Source organism: Alligator sinensis, unplaced genomic scaffold (genome assembly GCF_000455745.1).
Source record: "Alligator sinensis unplaced genomic scaffold, ASM45574v1 scaffold870_1, whole genome shotgun sequence".
Lineage (NCBI taxonomy): Eukaryota > Metazoa > Chordata > Crocodylia > Alligatoridae > Alligator > Alligator sinensis.
The window spans coordinates 1,356,991-1,372,390 of NW_005842326.1; the positions used below are offsets into that span (position 1 = coordinate 1,356,991).

The 15,400-nt window shown below is 40.7% G+C and overlaps 1 protein-coding gene across 3 annotated transcripts in view; it reads left to right on the forward strand.

Moving 5' to 3' along the window:
- Window positions 1–3,778, forward strand: part of LOC102373999 (zona pellucida sperm-binding protein 2-like) — a 17,445-nt gene extending 13,667 nt beyond the window's left edge. For 2 of the 3 annotated variants that reach the window (XM_006028575.2, XM_006028577.1), the window contains exons 17-22: window positions 43–170; window positions 842–1,031; window positions 1,490–1,631; window positions 1,904–2,000; window positions 3,166–3,259; window positions 3,361–3,778. In XM_006028575.2, coding sequence (XP_006028637.1) covers window positions 43–170; window positions 842–1,031; window positions 1,490–1,631; window positions 1,904–2,000; window positions 3,166–3,236 — 628 coding nt within the window. In that variant the 3' untranslated portion in view covers window positions 3,237–3,259; window positions 3,361–3,778. The remainder of the gene's footprint in view (window positions 1–42; window positions 171–841; window positions 1,032–1,489; window positions 1,632–1,903; window positions 2,001–3,165; window positions 3,260–3,360) is intronic. The other variant, XM_006028576.2, reaches the window with a different exon arrangement.
- Window positions 3,779–15,400: the final 11,622 nt, after the last annotated feature.

Genomic DNA, 15,400 nt, shown 5'->3' on the forward strand with positions numbered 1-15,400 from the left:
TTGACCAACATACATCCTAAATCTAAATTTATCTCCCCACAGATTGAAATGTATCTGTCAGTATATGATAAATGAGACTATCCTGGTACAATATGGAGTTAAAAACAACCCAGCACCCAGTATTGAGCCAGGGTTTGGATCTCTTGCTCTGATCTTTAGGCTGTTCAAAGGTAACATTTAATTATGGGGGGGTGGGATCTAAAAAATGGCTTCATTGTGGGATGGCTGAGGGGAATGAGAGACACGGGATTTGTACATATAGCTTCTCAATGCATTATTACTGCTACAAATGGCTCTGCTCTGCCTTAATACTCCTTGATCTACCATGTGTCTAGGGGGTTACATGGCAAAAATGAAGCCGTGGCTTACCTTAAGAAAAGTGCCTTGCAACCAGTGTAAGGTGGTAACAAAACTTGGAGGCAGGGGACAAGTAAGTTGTGCTAGGATACAATAGTAACCCTAATAATCTATTACTCCTATCACTTGCCTCTAAAATCTCACTGCTCAGAATCTGTTGATCTTTCTGTGTGAGGTAGTGTCTCCTACAGGTGAGGTGAAGAAGAGGATCTGAATCGCCAGGGCTTTGATATCTTCTCTACAGCACTCCTTCCTCCCTTTCACTATCACTTCTTAATTGTATTCCTTCCCATCCATGGGATGATGCCTAAGAACAACTATAGTGGCTTCTGTAACAGAATAATTTGGTGGCATAGGAACGTGACATGCCATGATGCTCAAGAAGGAACGATCTAATATAGGAAGATTTTTTTTTTTTTTTTTTTTTTTTTTTTTTTTTTTTTTTTTTTTTTTTTTTTTTTTTTTTTTAAATGTGTTTTCTTAGAGAGGACCTATTCTGATGCCTACAAGGAAGTGGACTATCCTGTAGCAAAATTCTTGAAGGAGGCCCTGTACTTTGAAGTTGAACTACTCAATTCTGAAGATCCACAGCTAGAACTACAGCTAGAAGACTGCTGGTCTACAAATTCCCAAGATGGAAGCAGTCATCCACAGTGGGCTATTATTACAAATGGGTAATCAAAGATCCCTATCCCTAATGTGACTGCCAAAGCTTAAAGATCTCTCATATTGCCTAAAATATGATTGTGGGGTGGAGAGGGGGATGCAGTTATGACTTCAAAGACAGTTGCTCTTACCTTCTGCAACCCTCACTCCTTTCAAGCACATGGAGAGCACCAACATCAGGTATGCCTTTTCACGAAGAGGATATACACCACCACCACTCCTGAGTTTTAGATGATAAACTCGGAGCTAATCATGGCTGCTGTCAAGGCCAGTCATCTATTTCTGCAAATGATTTGGATTACTGCACACTGGGGCAAAAGCTACTCAACTGTAGTTTGGGCTGACTGGAGAAGTCTCAGTTCCCCTCTTTCCTTGCATCAGGCTTTAAGTTCTTGTAAAGATGACACACAAAGCTGACTAATATAAGGCCTCAGGTGCTAACTTTTTTTTTTTTCCATCTACACAGCTGTGAAAACTCTGAAGACTCTTATCAAACCATCTTTCACAATGTATATCACAACTCAAGAATTAAGTTTCCCAAGCATCTGAAAAGATTTGAAGTGAAAATGTTCACTTTCATGCAAGACACAAAAGCGCTACTGGAACAGGTCAGAGGCACTTCCTTCAGTCTTTCTATTGCTTGGTGGTTTCTGTAGCTAAGATTCACAGACAATAAGTTAATTTTTCTTATTGTTCTGAATAAGATCTAATCCTAACCAAAGCTGGCAATGACTTCCTCAGGCAGTGATGCTATAGGGGCAGCTAAGGCAAGACCTGAACTTGGAGGATGGCGATCTTCACTAAGGCCTATGCAACCAAACTGTTTGCAGAGTTAGTTGATGTATCAGAGCTTTAACAATATCCTTTCATTCTCTTGTAGCTGTACTTCCACTGCAGAGTGATAATCTGTGATGCTAGGCGACCAACTTCAGACTTCCTTTGTGCAAGAAGATGTATTCCCAGGAGAGAGAGGCTTGGTAGGTATAGGTGAACTTCTTGTAAACTGGTTCTCAACATGTATTCCTATGTAATAGCAACTTCAGTACAAAATCTTTATGACTGCTGAATGCTACAGATTACTTCAGACTAGACATAAGGGAAAAACTTTTACAAGTCAAGTGCCGAGGGTTTGGAGGTAGGGGTGTAGGTTGTAACTGTGTTGGTCTAAGGACATGGGCAGACAAGGTTCCTTGGGTGGATCTGATATCTTTTATTAGACCAACCCAAATAGTTGGAAAATCATTATTAAGCAAGCTTTCGGGTTCAAAAACCCTTCGTCAGGCTAAGGAAGTTTCTGCAATTGGTGTGTGCTCTTCCTGGATGGAATGAAAAGTAAAGAAGCCAGCAGCTGTGCTGGTATGCATGTGAGACAAGTAGTCAGTGAAAATGTAGATTGAGGAGTCAATGGGTGAGAGACAGGCTGGGGGAGGGGGAGAGAGAGAAGGGGGATGAAGAGTGGAGAGATACCTGGGGAGTCAGATGTCAGGCAGGTTATAATGTGTCATAAATCCAATGTCTATATTTAGTCCATGATTTTTAGTATCCGGGAGGTTGAAGTGGAGTTCATAGGCTCGTCTCTGGGAAGAGTTGTTGTGTAAGTTTCCCTTGAGGATCAGGACTGAGAGATTGGAGAGAGAGAGTGGTTTTCTTGTGAGAAATGTGCCCCCACCGGTAATTGGGTGTTTCTGTCTTTGGATTGCCAGTGTGCATTCATTCTGGTGCGCAGTTGTTGTTTGGTCTCTCCTATGTATTTTCCATCAGGGCATTTGTGCATTGGATGAGATGATATATTTACATTTCTGGAGGTACAGCTGTAAGATCCTGGGATGCTGATGGCTCTGTGGGGTGTAGTAACAGTGGGGGTGGTGGAGATGTGTTGGCAGGTTTTGCATTTCTTGTCGTGGCACGGTCTGGATCCTTTTGGTGTGTTCTGGGCTTTAGGGTTTGGAACACTCCTGACCCCAGCAGTCTTTCCTGCCCATGTGCAGGGGGGCTGGACCCAGTGATCTGTAAGGTCCCTTCCAGCCCCTAGCAACTACGAAACTTGGTGACTAAAACTGTGGGTACAGTATAAGTATGCACAATAAAATCAGTCTTCAGTGCCTCTTCCAGATAATACCAATCACTAAAATGTTTCATTAGATCGGAGTGTTGAGGCACGCATGCATGGGCATGTGGCTTCTGGAGCAGTTATTCTGGAAAGGAAAATGTGAATGTGATACTATTATCCAGCAAGGTAATATGAAAAACCCCAAACTACCTAATGTACTAGAGTGCTACTATAGTAGTATATGGTAGGATATTCTGTTACAATAACTCTACTCTTTTTTTCGACAGCTAAATACAAGAAAACATCTTGAACCTAACCTGCTCTCCATACAAAGACAAATGATTGCTCCAAGCTATCTATCATCTGTTCCTCTTGTTCATTTAACTGCAAGTGAAATCTGAAAAGGTACAACTTGCAGTACAGGGGAAAAGTAAGATTAGATAGAGAAGTAATATTTAAATAGTTTGCAATACAGATCAGCCAATTAGATTCAAAGTGATCCAAAGATGAATGTCTAGTCTAACATTAAGTTGTTAAGGAGTCTGTGATGGAGTATTTCAGACCTCTTTTTCCATGTCAGTAGCATAAGATGCTTTTTTTTAAGACCTTGGCCCAAAATCAAAACTGACCATTGGATACCCTATTTAGTCAATGTCACCAAGTTGCTAATAAATTTTTACACATCATATCCATCTCCTGTCTCAAGCTAGCTATGTTCTTTGCCTTCTAAATGGTGATTTTTGAGAATGTAGACAGCACTTCTAACAGACGGTGAGATGTTGACAGTTTGAATAAAGACAAGCAATGCTTTAAGAAATAACTCATTTTAATGTTCAATAGGATTGCTTCTCTTCTCTCTACATGGAGTTGCAAGCATTCGTGATAACACACGGGTGCATCCAGGCAGCTGTTACTTTTGTAAGACTGCTGTTTTTAAGAACTCCGAGTCAAGTCTAATCTATTGGGAGGAGGTGGGGGTGGGAACCAGCATACTCTTGCCTGACCTGTCCTTGCTCTGGTATTCATTTGGAATTAATCTTTTTACCCTTGAGTTAGCAAGCTTCACTAGCATTAAACAACCCTTAAGTTTGTTTAATGTAGAAAGAGACAACACTCACTATTTAGGCACAAGATGGCTCAAATACAAGTCTACATTAAGACATGGTATTTAGCAACTCAAGATGCTATAAACTATCTTAAAACTGCACTATAGCCAAGATCATAAATCATTTTAAATGGAATTGAATATCACTTAACTTTATATTCAGAGAAACCCATTTGCACTAGTAATAAGATTGTCGTCAAAGTTGCTTGCTGAGGAGATGGCAAATAAAAACACAGAGGAGGATTGGAGGGAATTTCCCCTCTAAGGGAAAGGTAAATTCTTCTATGGCCCTTTTTTTTACTTAAAATAAATAAACAGCTGCTGCTCCCAAGCAAAGAGACATTTGATAACTGTGTACTTATTTAATAAGAATAAGTGGGCCAGAGAAGTAAAACAAGATTTTTACTACTACAATCCTCTTACATAGTCTTTGAGATCAAACACTTAGTACTTACTATTTGTTGAAAGGGACTTTGAAACCAAAGTGATTCCAACCACAAGTCTGACTGCTGGCAAGCATGCAATATATGAAGTAAAGCTATGCATTCATTCCCACTAACAGATTCAACAAAAAATAACTTTAGATTCTCAGTTGCACATTTATTCCTTACACTTTACCTTGACAACAACCATGCCAGAAACAGAAGAAAATATATAGAGATTACTTGTATAGTTCAATGAAATGAAGGCCAAAGTGTAGTAAGAAAATAGTTCTTAGTAGCTCCTGCCCAGTTATGGGCTAGTGAAATTTTTGCAAAAACAGCTTTTTGTTGGGTGTTAAGAATGTTTAAGAATTGCCACTTACTGGATGAGACTGTAAGTCCATCTTGCCCAGTATCCTGTCACATAGTGGTAGTGCATGGATGCTAAAAGGGAGTGAACTAAGTAGGACCAGGGTTTTTTTTTTTCCCCATAATCCTTTTTGCAGCATTTTAAAGTCTAAGAAGTTCTGACTTGGGAACGATAACCCCAACTCCTGTGCATCAATAGCTATTGAAGTCCCTTTTCCTCCAAGAATGTGTCCAATCCCTTTTTAAAATCTGGCTAAACTGTCAGCCTCTACAACCTCTTGGGGCAATGCATTCTGATTATAAAAAAAATAACTAATTAACTTTTTTTTTTTTTTTTTTTGGTTCCTTTTAATGTTACTACTTGTCAGTACAAGAGCTAGGAGTCATAAAGGGGAAACTGAGAGGCAGCAAATAATAATAACTTCCAATTTACTTTCTCTTTGCCACTTCGTATTTTGTAAACCCTTATTATGTCCCCTCTCAAGTATCTATTTTTCTAAACTGAATAGGCCCAACCTCTCTTTAATCTCTCCTCATAGAAGTCCCTCCCTACCAATAATCATCACTAGTAGAATATTAAATTAGTCCTTCTTGACATGGGCAGCAGGAACCTTGGAGAGAGAAGTTCTTTGGCAAAATGGGAGAACAGTTCCTTATCCTTCCCAAAAAAAAATCAACTAAATCATGCACAGAATAAAATGCTCTCCTAGCTGTCAATATGCTGTATCAAAAGAACACAAACCAGGCCTGCCCTGGCTCCTCTGCATAGCAACCCCCTTTCTCTCTATGGAGTTTTGCATGCTGAACAGGAATCCTTGGCCTATCATAATGAAAGAGGCAGTACTCTGCTTTCTTTCCTGTTCTCTACCAAGAATATAAATATTTTAATGTGCAACTGGGAATCCTTAAAACTTAGATTTTTACTTTGATTTCTTATAAATGCAAACAAAACTCCCATCACTTAAAACCTATGACACCATTCAAACAAGTGATTTTTCTTCAGAGCCAATTCAAGGTTGGAGCAACTGTATAATAAATTCCACTCTTGCTTATGAGGCCCCTGTCCTTGGTCTCTCCAAGTGCCTGAAATAAAAACAGCTTTGCAGAGTTGGTTCAGGTGCTTGCTTTCCACTGACCCTTAAGCTGAAAGATTCTGAATGATGTCTCCAGTAAAGGAGGTAGTGGTGCCTGTTGCTATAAAACCAAGGGAGTAATAAAAGAAAGCTACCTGAGAAGAAATGTGAGAACTTCAAATCAGAGGACCCTGTATACTAAGGCACAACTCCTAAACTATTCTGGACTGAGCACTTCTTCCTACAGGGCTTCTAGGGGAAGAGAACAAATCGTGTTACTCTTCTTACATTGAAAGTGTAGTAGGAAAATGTAGCTACTCAGCCAATCCACTAGAGAAGAGAGGCAGTGAGTAGGTGGCTGGTGTCCTAATGGAACAAAGCCTTTAGCCTGCCCAGGGCTTCTAAATATCCATTTTGGCTGGGGAGAACTGGTAGGTGTGTGGGTACCAGCTCAAAATAACATTAAGCATATAGCAAATGTTTATGCTAACTGAGTTGGAGGGTACAGAAATGCCAAAAATGCATATTTTTCTCTTTCACACACTCAACTTTTCTGGATTATTTTGAATGTTGTTAGTTTGACAAGTGGAGGGATCACTTGAACATGCTTATAAAGCAGATAAGTGACTCTCTTTATAGTAGGTTTCTATCTTAGAGGCGTGGGGTGGAAACATGTCTCTCTTCTATCCTGGGCGGGGAAGGGCAGGGGAAGAGAGTTCACCTCCTCCACCCCTACACACCTTCTCAGTACACCAGTGAGACCTCTTGCAGCTTTGTATGAAAAAATGAGCTCTTGCTCTAGGAAGCTCTATGTTTAGATTTCAAGAATCATTTGATGAAATGCATCTAAATGTTAAGAACAGAAGCCAGGACTTTGCCCTCCCAACACAGGACCACGAGAATGTAACTACAACCTTATGCTCCCTCTTTCTTCCTTCTCTTGTGTTCTTGGCTACAGCCCCACCCTTCAACAGAAAGAATAGAGAGTGGTCCTAACCCTATCTGAGAAACAGGATGTTCTTTTGGAAACTGAGTATATGCACTACCCCTTAGAGCAGTGCTTCTCAAAGTGGTGGGCCGCAGACTGGTGCCAGGAAAGTTGCCAGGAAAGAAAGAAATATATTTTCAGAATCATAACATTGATATATCATAGTACCACAGTTCGTACGTTCCAACACTCCAGGTGACATCACGTTGTGCGAGGTGAGGAAAGAGAAAGAAACAGCTGGTTGCGCATTTGTGTAGCGCTGTTACATACAGTTGCTGCCACCGGCTGAACTGGGCACTGGTCCCTGGACCACTGGAAAAAAAATTGCCCGTCTGCCACATCAGATAGTTTGAGAAGTACTGCCTTAGAGCACTACTGTGCTTGACAGCTAGCATTCTTTTCTTGGTCTACTGGTTCCAGGTATGAGCTCTTGATTTGCAACTCACTCCTCGTACAAAGCATGTGGTTGTAGCATAGTTATGTTTATTAACACAAAAAAAGCATTAAATAAATATTTAGTACCAGCTGAAATATGAAAAACCATTTGCAGTTACATTTTTATGACAAAAGTATTTATTTAAATACAGGATTTTTAGTGGAATCAAAACTTCTCACCCTCAAAAAGGCTACATAAAGCTGTCCATGTACACAGCATAGGAATATAAATACATATTTTATCAATAGTCTGACCTTGTGATTGTTCATAATCATAGAACAAGAGGGCCCTTGTACACATGAGGACATTGCCCCATTTAGTGGTTTAATTGCCCTTTTTAACTATTTAATTGCATAACAACGTACACGTTCAGCAGCATATTTTGATTTAAATGACTTCTTTACCTAGCAAACTAAAATGTGTACATCCTGTATATCCCGTGTATTTTAGTCTGCTATCTAACAAATTATAGCGATATTCCTCACATGTACAAGGGCCCTATCCAGAGAAGGCAGCAGGGATGGTGCACGGGGCACTGCAAGCCCAAGCATGCTCAGGGAAGCTTGGGCTTGGTGGGCCTCCAGTGCCCTGTGCCGCATCTCTGCCACCTTCTCCAGCTGCCAGCACACCCAGCCACCCTCCTGCCATCTTCCTGGGGCAGCCAGCCCATTCCTGGGCAAGAAGGCAGTGGAGATGGTGCATGCAGTGCTGGAAACCCACCAAGCCCAAGCTTTCCTGAGCACATTTAGGTCCCAAACCAGGGTACAGCTGCAATCCACTACCTGCATGCCCCTGCCTAGAGTATGCAAACTGCAGATCATGGCTCTGCCCTGGCCCTGGACCAAGCTTCCCCCATCACAAGATCCCAGCTGCTCCAGAGCAGCCCCCTGCCCTGCCCTGCTGCAGATCCTGCCAGCATGGCTGGGGCCAGTCTTCATGGAAACCCTAGCCTTGTGCTATCACAGCACAGATGCAGCTGGGGTCTCCATGGAGACTGGCCTCAGCCATGTGGGCAGGGGCTGCTGGGAAATGGAGTTTGGCTGCTGACCTGTGGGCCTGACTTTGCCTACCCCAATCTATAAAAATAACATGCCTATTCTACCTGTCCAGAGCACTGTCCAGCTGGAGCACTCTGATTGGTTACCTTGGCAGCCAATCACAATGCTTACTGAAACAACCAATCAGAGTGCTCCAGATATAATAATAGGCTTATTTTGTCTTATAGATTACTTGAACCAAGTTACTTTAGGCCAAGACATGAAAGCATACATCACAGGCCTTATGTGTTTACCTAGCAATCAATATTTGTAAATCTATGGCCCAGTTAGCATAATTCTGCCTATTAGACAACTTTGGGAGAGCTGCAGTTATATTACCCATATGAAAAGGCATAATTCTCTTCTTTTGTGCACCCCCTGGGAGGCCTTTCTATAAATGCTATGCCCCTCTTCTTCACTGCAAAATAATGAAGCCCAAAATTGCTCCTGAGAAATCTTTCCTTAATCAACGCAAGCCTTTGTAAGATATCTATAGAAAAAGAAACTACAAGTTTCCACAATATTAAAATCATGAATTTAATCTTTAAGGAACAATTCTGAAGATGCTCTTTTTGGGTGGAAAATTGTGGCTTAGGATTTCAGTCCATAAACATCACAAATTATGTACAGAAGAGTTTCCTAGAGGTTTTCAGCAGCACCAAGAATATATATTACACTTATAGAGCAAACTGTAAAGCCCTTGTGCTTCTGTTGGGCATGATGGGTTTTGTCAATGTGACTTGTACGTGTCTCCTGTGGATAAAAATGGGTGGTTTTTGGCAGACTGCCATATCATCCTGGCCTTGCCAGCTTTTTCTTTAAAAAAAAAAATAGTGTGTCCTAATATTATGGTTTTTATTTGAAGTTTTGGTGTCTACAAAGTGGTTTCAACCTTAAAACATCTATTCTGAGGAAAACTTCTTGCAAGTATCTGTTTTCCTGGGAGCTGGTAAATTCATGAAGAATATATTAAGCAATAGAGCATGGGAAATGGAATGTGCCTTCAAAAGAAACAGCATATCTATATTATCACCAGTCCAGTACTTTAACATCTGTCCCCTCTCTCAGGGAAAATAAACAGATGTCAACCCACGCAGCAAGCTATTTTGCCAACTTCTCATAACTGCATTAAAAGATGTCTACTAAACTAAACCGCTGTTTCTGCAACTTTTCTTGCTACTACATCTGTTAGTAGAGTAGCAAATGGATGATGACAGTCTTTCTGTCTGCTTCTTTTAGGAACTTGCACAGCTCTTTTCCATGCTCTGTGATAACAGCATGATCAGTTATATTTCAGCATTTTTCACTTGGCTGAGGAGGGGACAGCCTCTACCTTGCTTATTAAAACTGAGGCTAGAGAAGGAACAAGAATGATCATGATGCTTTTGCTTTGTTAGGTTACTTGCTTGGAAGTGGGAAGATCTGGGTTTCAGTCCTTGTTCGAAGTACTGTTTCATATCGTATATTGAGCAATCTGGATAAAATACAGAAGCGGCTCCTGCTTCCATTAGATATAGTCTTCCATTAGATATAGCCCTGCATAAACACGTTTTTAGATCATAGAGAATTGAGCACATTTTAAGGGAGCACAACCAGAAGTAGAGACATGACATACAGACATGATCCAAGAGAGAGAGCAGTAATGTTCTCAGCAATCCCTTCCCAATCTCTTTCTACACAACTCGCTCATTGTCTTGTTCTTGTCTTTTACTTTCCCCTTCCCCTTTCCCTCTACTATCCTCCCCCACTTCTCTCCCCCTCTTGGATGCCATCTCTAGCTAAGTGGGGGAGGATACACTAAGTAAGCATTGGGCTAGTGGCATAAAAAGGTGGGAAGGCCTCCCTCCTCCTCCTTGTACACATGAAAGAGGCACCCATTATAAATTATGCACATACATGGGCAATCTTACATGCACCCTTAGGTGCATGAAGGCAATATAGGATTTAGCTTTTACCATTTCCATTTTTTGGCCCTTTAATTAACCAAATATTCTTAAAGGATTGTTTAAAAGGAACAAAGTTAAATGGTCAAATGGGAGTTTGGGAGTAAAATCTGGTAAATTTGAACATGGTTTAAAGAGTATTTGGATTTGATTTCTAAAAAGAGGCAGCTGATCATCTCTATTGCAGTGTTTAGGAGTACAGACTGGAAAATTCCCATTAAAGCAACTGAATTAGGAGGGCATATAGTTGGAAACGATGGTATGTAAAGAACAGAGATTTAATATGAAAAAACAGTTAAATGCTTTATAAAGAAAATTACAGTAACTCTTTCTCCACCTCAGGCTTCTATCAACTAAAATTCAGGAACCACTTTCCTGGTTTAATATTTAAAAAAAAAAAAAAAGAACACTACCAAACTCTAAGTGTTAATTTGACACCTCCTCACCTTTTAAGTGGATATTTTATGACCACATGCTTTTCCCAGTGGCCTTTGGGGTGTTATTTTTATGTCCCTGTTAACACAAGTTGAAAGGAGATCCATCTTCGTTGTTTATGCTTCATGTCTACTGCACATTTCAACAGGTGAACGATAAAAGGCCAAGTGAAAAGAGAAGTTTGGTGTGATTTGTTTTGATAAGAAAATAGAAACAATAGCAGAAATGTAACACAGACAGTTATTTCCACTTAAAATAAACTGTGGCTGATCGGTGCTTTAAACAGGCCAGGAAGAAAGCAAATCATAGGCAGTATGGTTAAGTCAGAGGGACACATTTCAGGTCACTGGTGGAGATGCTGACATAATATTTCTTGGGTTTACTTTTAATGTCCATTAGCAGTGAATTTATACTGTGGCAGATATATTTTGGCTAACCAAAACTGCTACTCTCGATTTTTAAATATTTAAAATATTAGGGTTTTTTGTTTCCTTAATACCTAATTGTCATCAAATATAGACAAAAATAACTCTTTTTCTGATAAGCATACCCTCAGTTCAAGCGTGGTACATAAATGTTTATGTGACTTGAACTCCAGACTCTCCACTGGGACAAAAGGCACCACATCACCTAAATGATCCAGTGATGACAAGCATGGATTTTGGATCTTGGGATATTTAAATTTGGTTCCCAGTCCTCTTCTCTCTTTAATTCTTCTGTGCATCAGTCTCCTCTCTGTGAAGTGGGGCTAATAACACTTCCCATTCTGTTGTAAGAGAAAACGCTAATGACTGAGATACCCAGGTAGTAATCCTTTAAATGAGGACGCTATACCCAAGCAAAACATAGGGTAGATTTGCACTTCATAGATTAACCAAAATCGATGTATCGTGCAAGCTCATGACTTACTATCGATTTTGGTTAATCTATGAAGTGCAAATCTACCCTATACACAAGCTTCAAATGGGCTAGTACAATAGAGATTGGGAGGAAAACTGTCCGTAACTCAGGACTTCTAGACAAGGTCCATGGAGCAGCGGTGTCTGTTCTAGCAAGGCGGCAGTGCCCTCAAGGGACATGCTGCAGCCCAGTGGCGTGGGGTTATCTTTTCCCAACAACACAGCCCAGATGTATAGCCATAGCAATTGTTTATACACGAATGGTACGTCTCACCTTAGAAACTCAAAGTACGTCACAGGCTAACTAAACTAATATTTCTGTGAGGGGTGAGGCAGCATTACACTGGGAAACTGAGACACTCACAGAGCCATTGGAAGAACAAGAGGTGACAGGAGTTTTTCCTCCCATTCTCCTGCTCCAGCCAGTGAAGAACTGTCTGAGTTCTAAGTTTCTAAATGTCTGTATTTCTGCCATCACCATAAGAACCGAGAGTCTCATCATCTTCAGTGCATTTATCCTCCTAATACCCCAGTGAGATAAGTAAGTGCCATCATCTCTATTTTAGTGATGGGGAGCAAAAGCAAGAGAGGTTAAGTTCACGTGAGACGTCCACGGCAGTGAAAAGTGAATTCATCATGGGCTTCCTTAAATTCAAGGCTTATCCTTTATGACTTTTTTTTTTTTGGTTGACTGCATACCTATGAGAGACCCAGTTTTAATGTCAGCATATATTCTCAGTTGGATGGGAATAGCCTGTGAGTCCTTCCTGTGAAATATAGAAATATACTGAGAGCAGGCTGAAAGTGGGGAAAATGTCTCATGATTTTGGTTTGTGAACTTTTCCAGAAAAAACCTCTGCAGATCTAAAAAACACATCAAGTCCCTTTTTGGCATTTCCCCAGAACCCAAACAATAGCATTGTCATAAAATATCTGAGACAAAAAGCTAGTTTGATGCAAAATGCTGGCATGATTGAAGTCACTAGGAAAATTGTCATTACCATCAATGAGACTTGGATCTGACCTTTGAATATTACCACCCATACATAAAGAGACTAGTTGCAGCAGTTTCAGATATTTCAGGCAAGGTAGATGTCTACCCATACTCTTCGTCTAGGTAACTGATCTTCCCTTTCTTCATCAACCTCCTTCATTGCCTTCTCTCTTCTATCAGAAACAACACCAACATGTCTTAATCCTCTAGATGACGATCATTTTATTTTCTCTTTGTTATGTTTCCCTTCCTCATCAGCGCAAGTACAGTGTGTGCAGAGTCCTTGCAGTTTATCTCATCAATTTAGAGCAAGTGTCTTTTTAAGAGGGGGTTTACAAAATAATAACACCCAGGCCAAGCATGTAGCAACTTGCATCCTTGTCACACTGTTAGAGAGCATCAGCATGATATACTGGTCTGATCAGAAAAACAGGACCCACCAACTGTCAGCTTAATGCCTACTGTTCCCCTTCATTCTGTAGTTTTCAAGTATTTTTCTCAGGTATTACTTTTCATTGTTCTGAATTTAGCTTAATTTTTCTGCATATAACTGTGTACTAAGGGAAGTGATAAGGTGATGCAGGAGGGAACAACTGGTACTGGATACAGTATTTATGTAAGGGCACCCCTTACAAGACACCCCTTAAGAGACTCAATAAAATGAGTTGGAAAACAAGGGGAGACCAAGGATTTCCCACTCAATGGGGTCCATTGGTGATTAACATTAAGCCCACTCCTGTTTGAACATCTGGATACACTCACCAAGGACATTCAGAGGGATGTGGTACATGATGCAGATAATGACTTGTAAAGATGGATGCGTATCTTGGAAAAGCATGGTCTGCATATCATCTGGGAAGAAATGTGATACATGTGAGACACATTTTCAGGTAATAGTGAAGTAAAGCATTTAACAATCAGCATGTACCATCTGCAAGCAAGTTCGAATATCTGGGGCTGAGGAAGCAAAAAGCAAAATAAATAAGACATGAATAAAATAAAGGGAAGTGAGCAGAGTGGTTTGTGATAAGAAAATGCTGATTCAACTGAAGGAAAAAAGCGACCAGCCAGTAAGGCCAATGTCATTACAGCAATGAAGAAAAAATAGTTGCCCATGATGAGGGTGATGGAGATAAGGATGCTCAAGTAAATTTGGATTCAGCAAGAAAAATTATGTAAGACATGAAGAGGTATGGCAACAGGCAAAGGTGACATCAATAGAGGAAAAGCGGAGTAACTGCTGATTGAGCTAATATGGGCATTGTAGTTAGGCGGCCTGAAGAGTGCCTGGGAAAGAGCATTCAGTCCGTGAGAATCAGTGACAGAAGAAAGAAAGGAAAACCAAGAAGAAATAAAAAGAGACGTGAGAACATCTGGCAATAGACAAAAGCTTGTGGCTAATGAGGACTCAGAAACAGATACTACTTCAGAAAAAGATTACTTTTGAGCCCTATATTTTCCAAAAGATTGTTAAATATCAGTATGTAGGTTGGTTCTTCACCCTCATCACTATAGCATCCTATCACATTCCAGTAGTTCATTAAACAACATGACTAACTTTTGTCATGAGAGTTTATTTATTGTCTCAGCCTTTCTTCCACTGCAGAACTGTGAGCATGTTGTCGTGTTGTTTTGCTAGGGTTTTAGTTGGGGGGGTTGTTTCAGCGTACTTCCTGCTCTGAGTCTATGTAAGAGAAGGCAGAACAGTGTGGAGAGGTGGCAATACTGCTACTGTTCCCCTGCTGCCAAATTTCCAACCCGGGGGCAGCCCCGTAGGCCAGATTCCAAGGCTACATGGGCCACATTTGGCCCACAGGCCAGAGGTTAAGCATCCCCGATCTAGACCAACGAGAGCTGAGGCATATCACAAATTAAGCCCTGAGCCCTCCCCAAGTGCCACTCCAGGTCCCTTCCCCTGCTCAATTTGCTGTTTTGCTTTATTCCCTGCCCTACATGCCCCTGTGCTGCCTGCCCCCTCCCCAGTCTGCTACATGCCACACACACAGGCTGCCCATGCCACTTTTGTCATGTGTGTTGCAGATTGGCCACCCCTTATCTAAATCAGTCCCTAAGAAAATCCTGTCTTGCACATATAAGTGTTACCCTCCTGTTAGAAAGTGCTATTGTACTCTAGGATAAAGTGATTCTCATCTTGGATCTTTAGAGGATCTCTGGGTTACTGTTTTTGGTTTACATAAAGAATATGAAAGGCACATTTAAGTGTTTGGTGTATCTGAAATAGAGGTCTGTGTACATTGCATGCATCTGTGCAATATTTTATCTTCTGTCAGATTGTTTGTCTTGGGTTCCACTTTTAAATCTTTGTCTATAGGCCACTGGAGTATTGCATCAGGCTGCATCATGAAACTATCACCCATGTCAAGCCTGAAAAGAATTGCACAGAGCTCTGTTAACAGCAGAAGCCACCAAAACATAGGCAATGATTCTTTGTTTTTGTGTATTGTCTTTCACTGAAGGGTCTCAAAATAATATATTACTGTCAAAGGTTTGATTGATTCTGGTTGTGTATGGTTATGCAGGAGAAGACAAGATTAATGCTACTTAGTATTTTTAGTACAACAGCACCTAGAAGACCCAATGGGGACCAGGGTCCCACTGTGCAAAG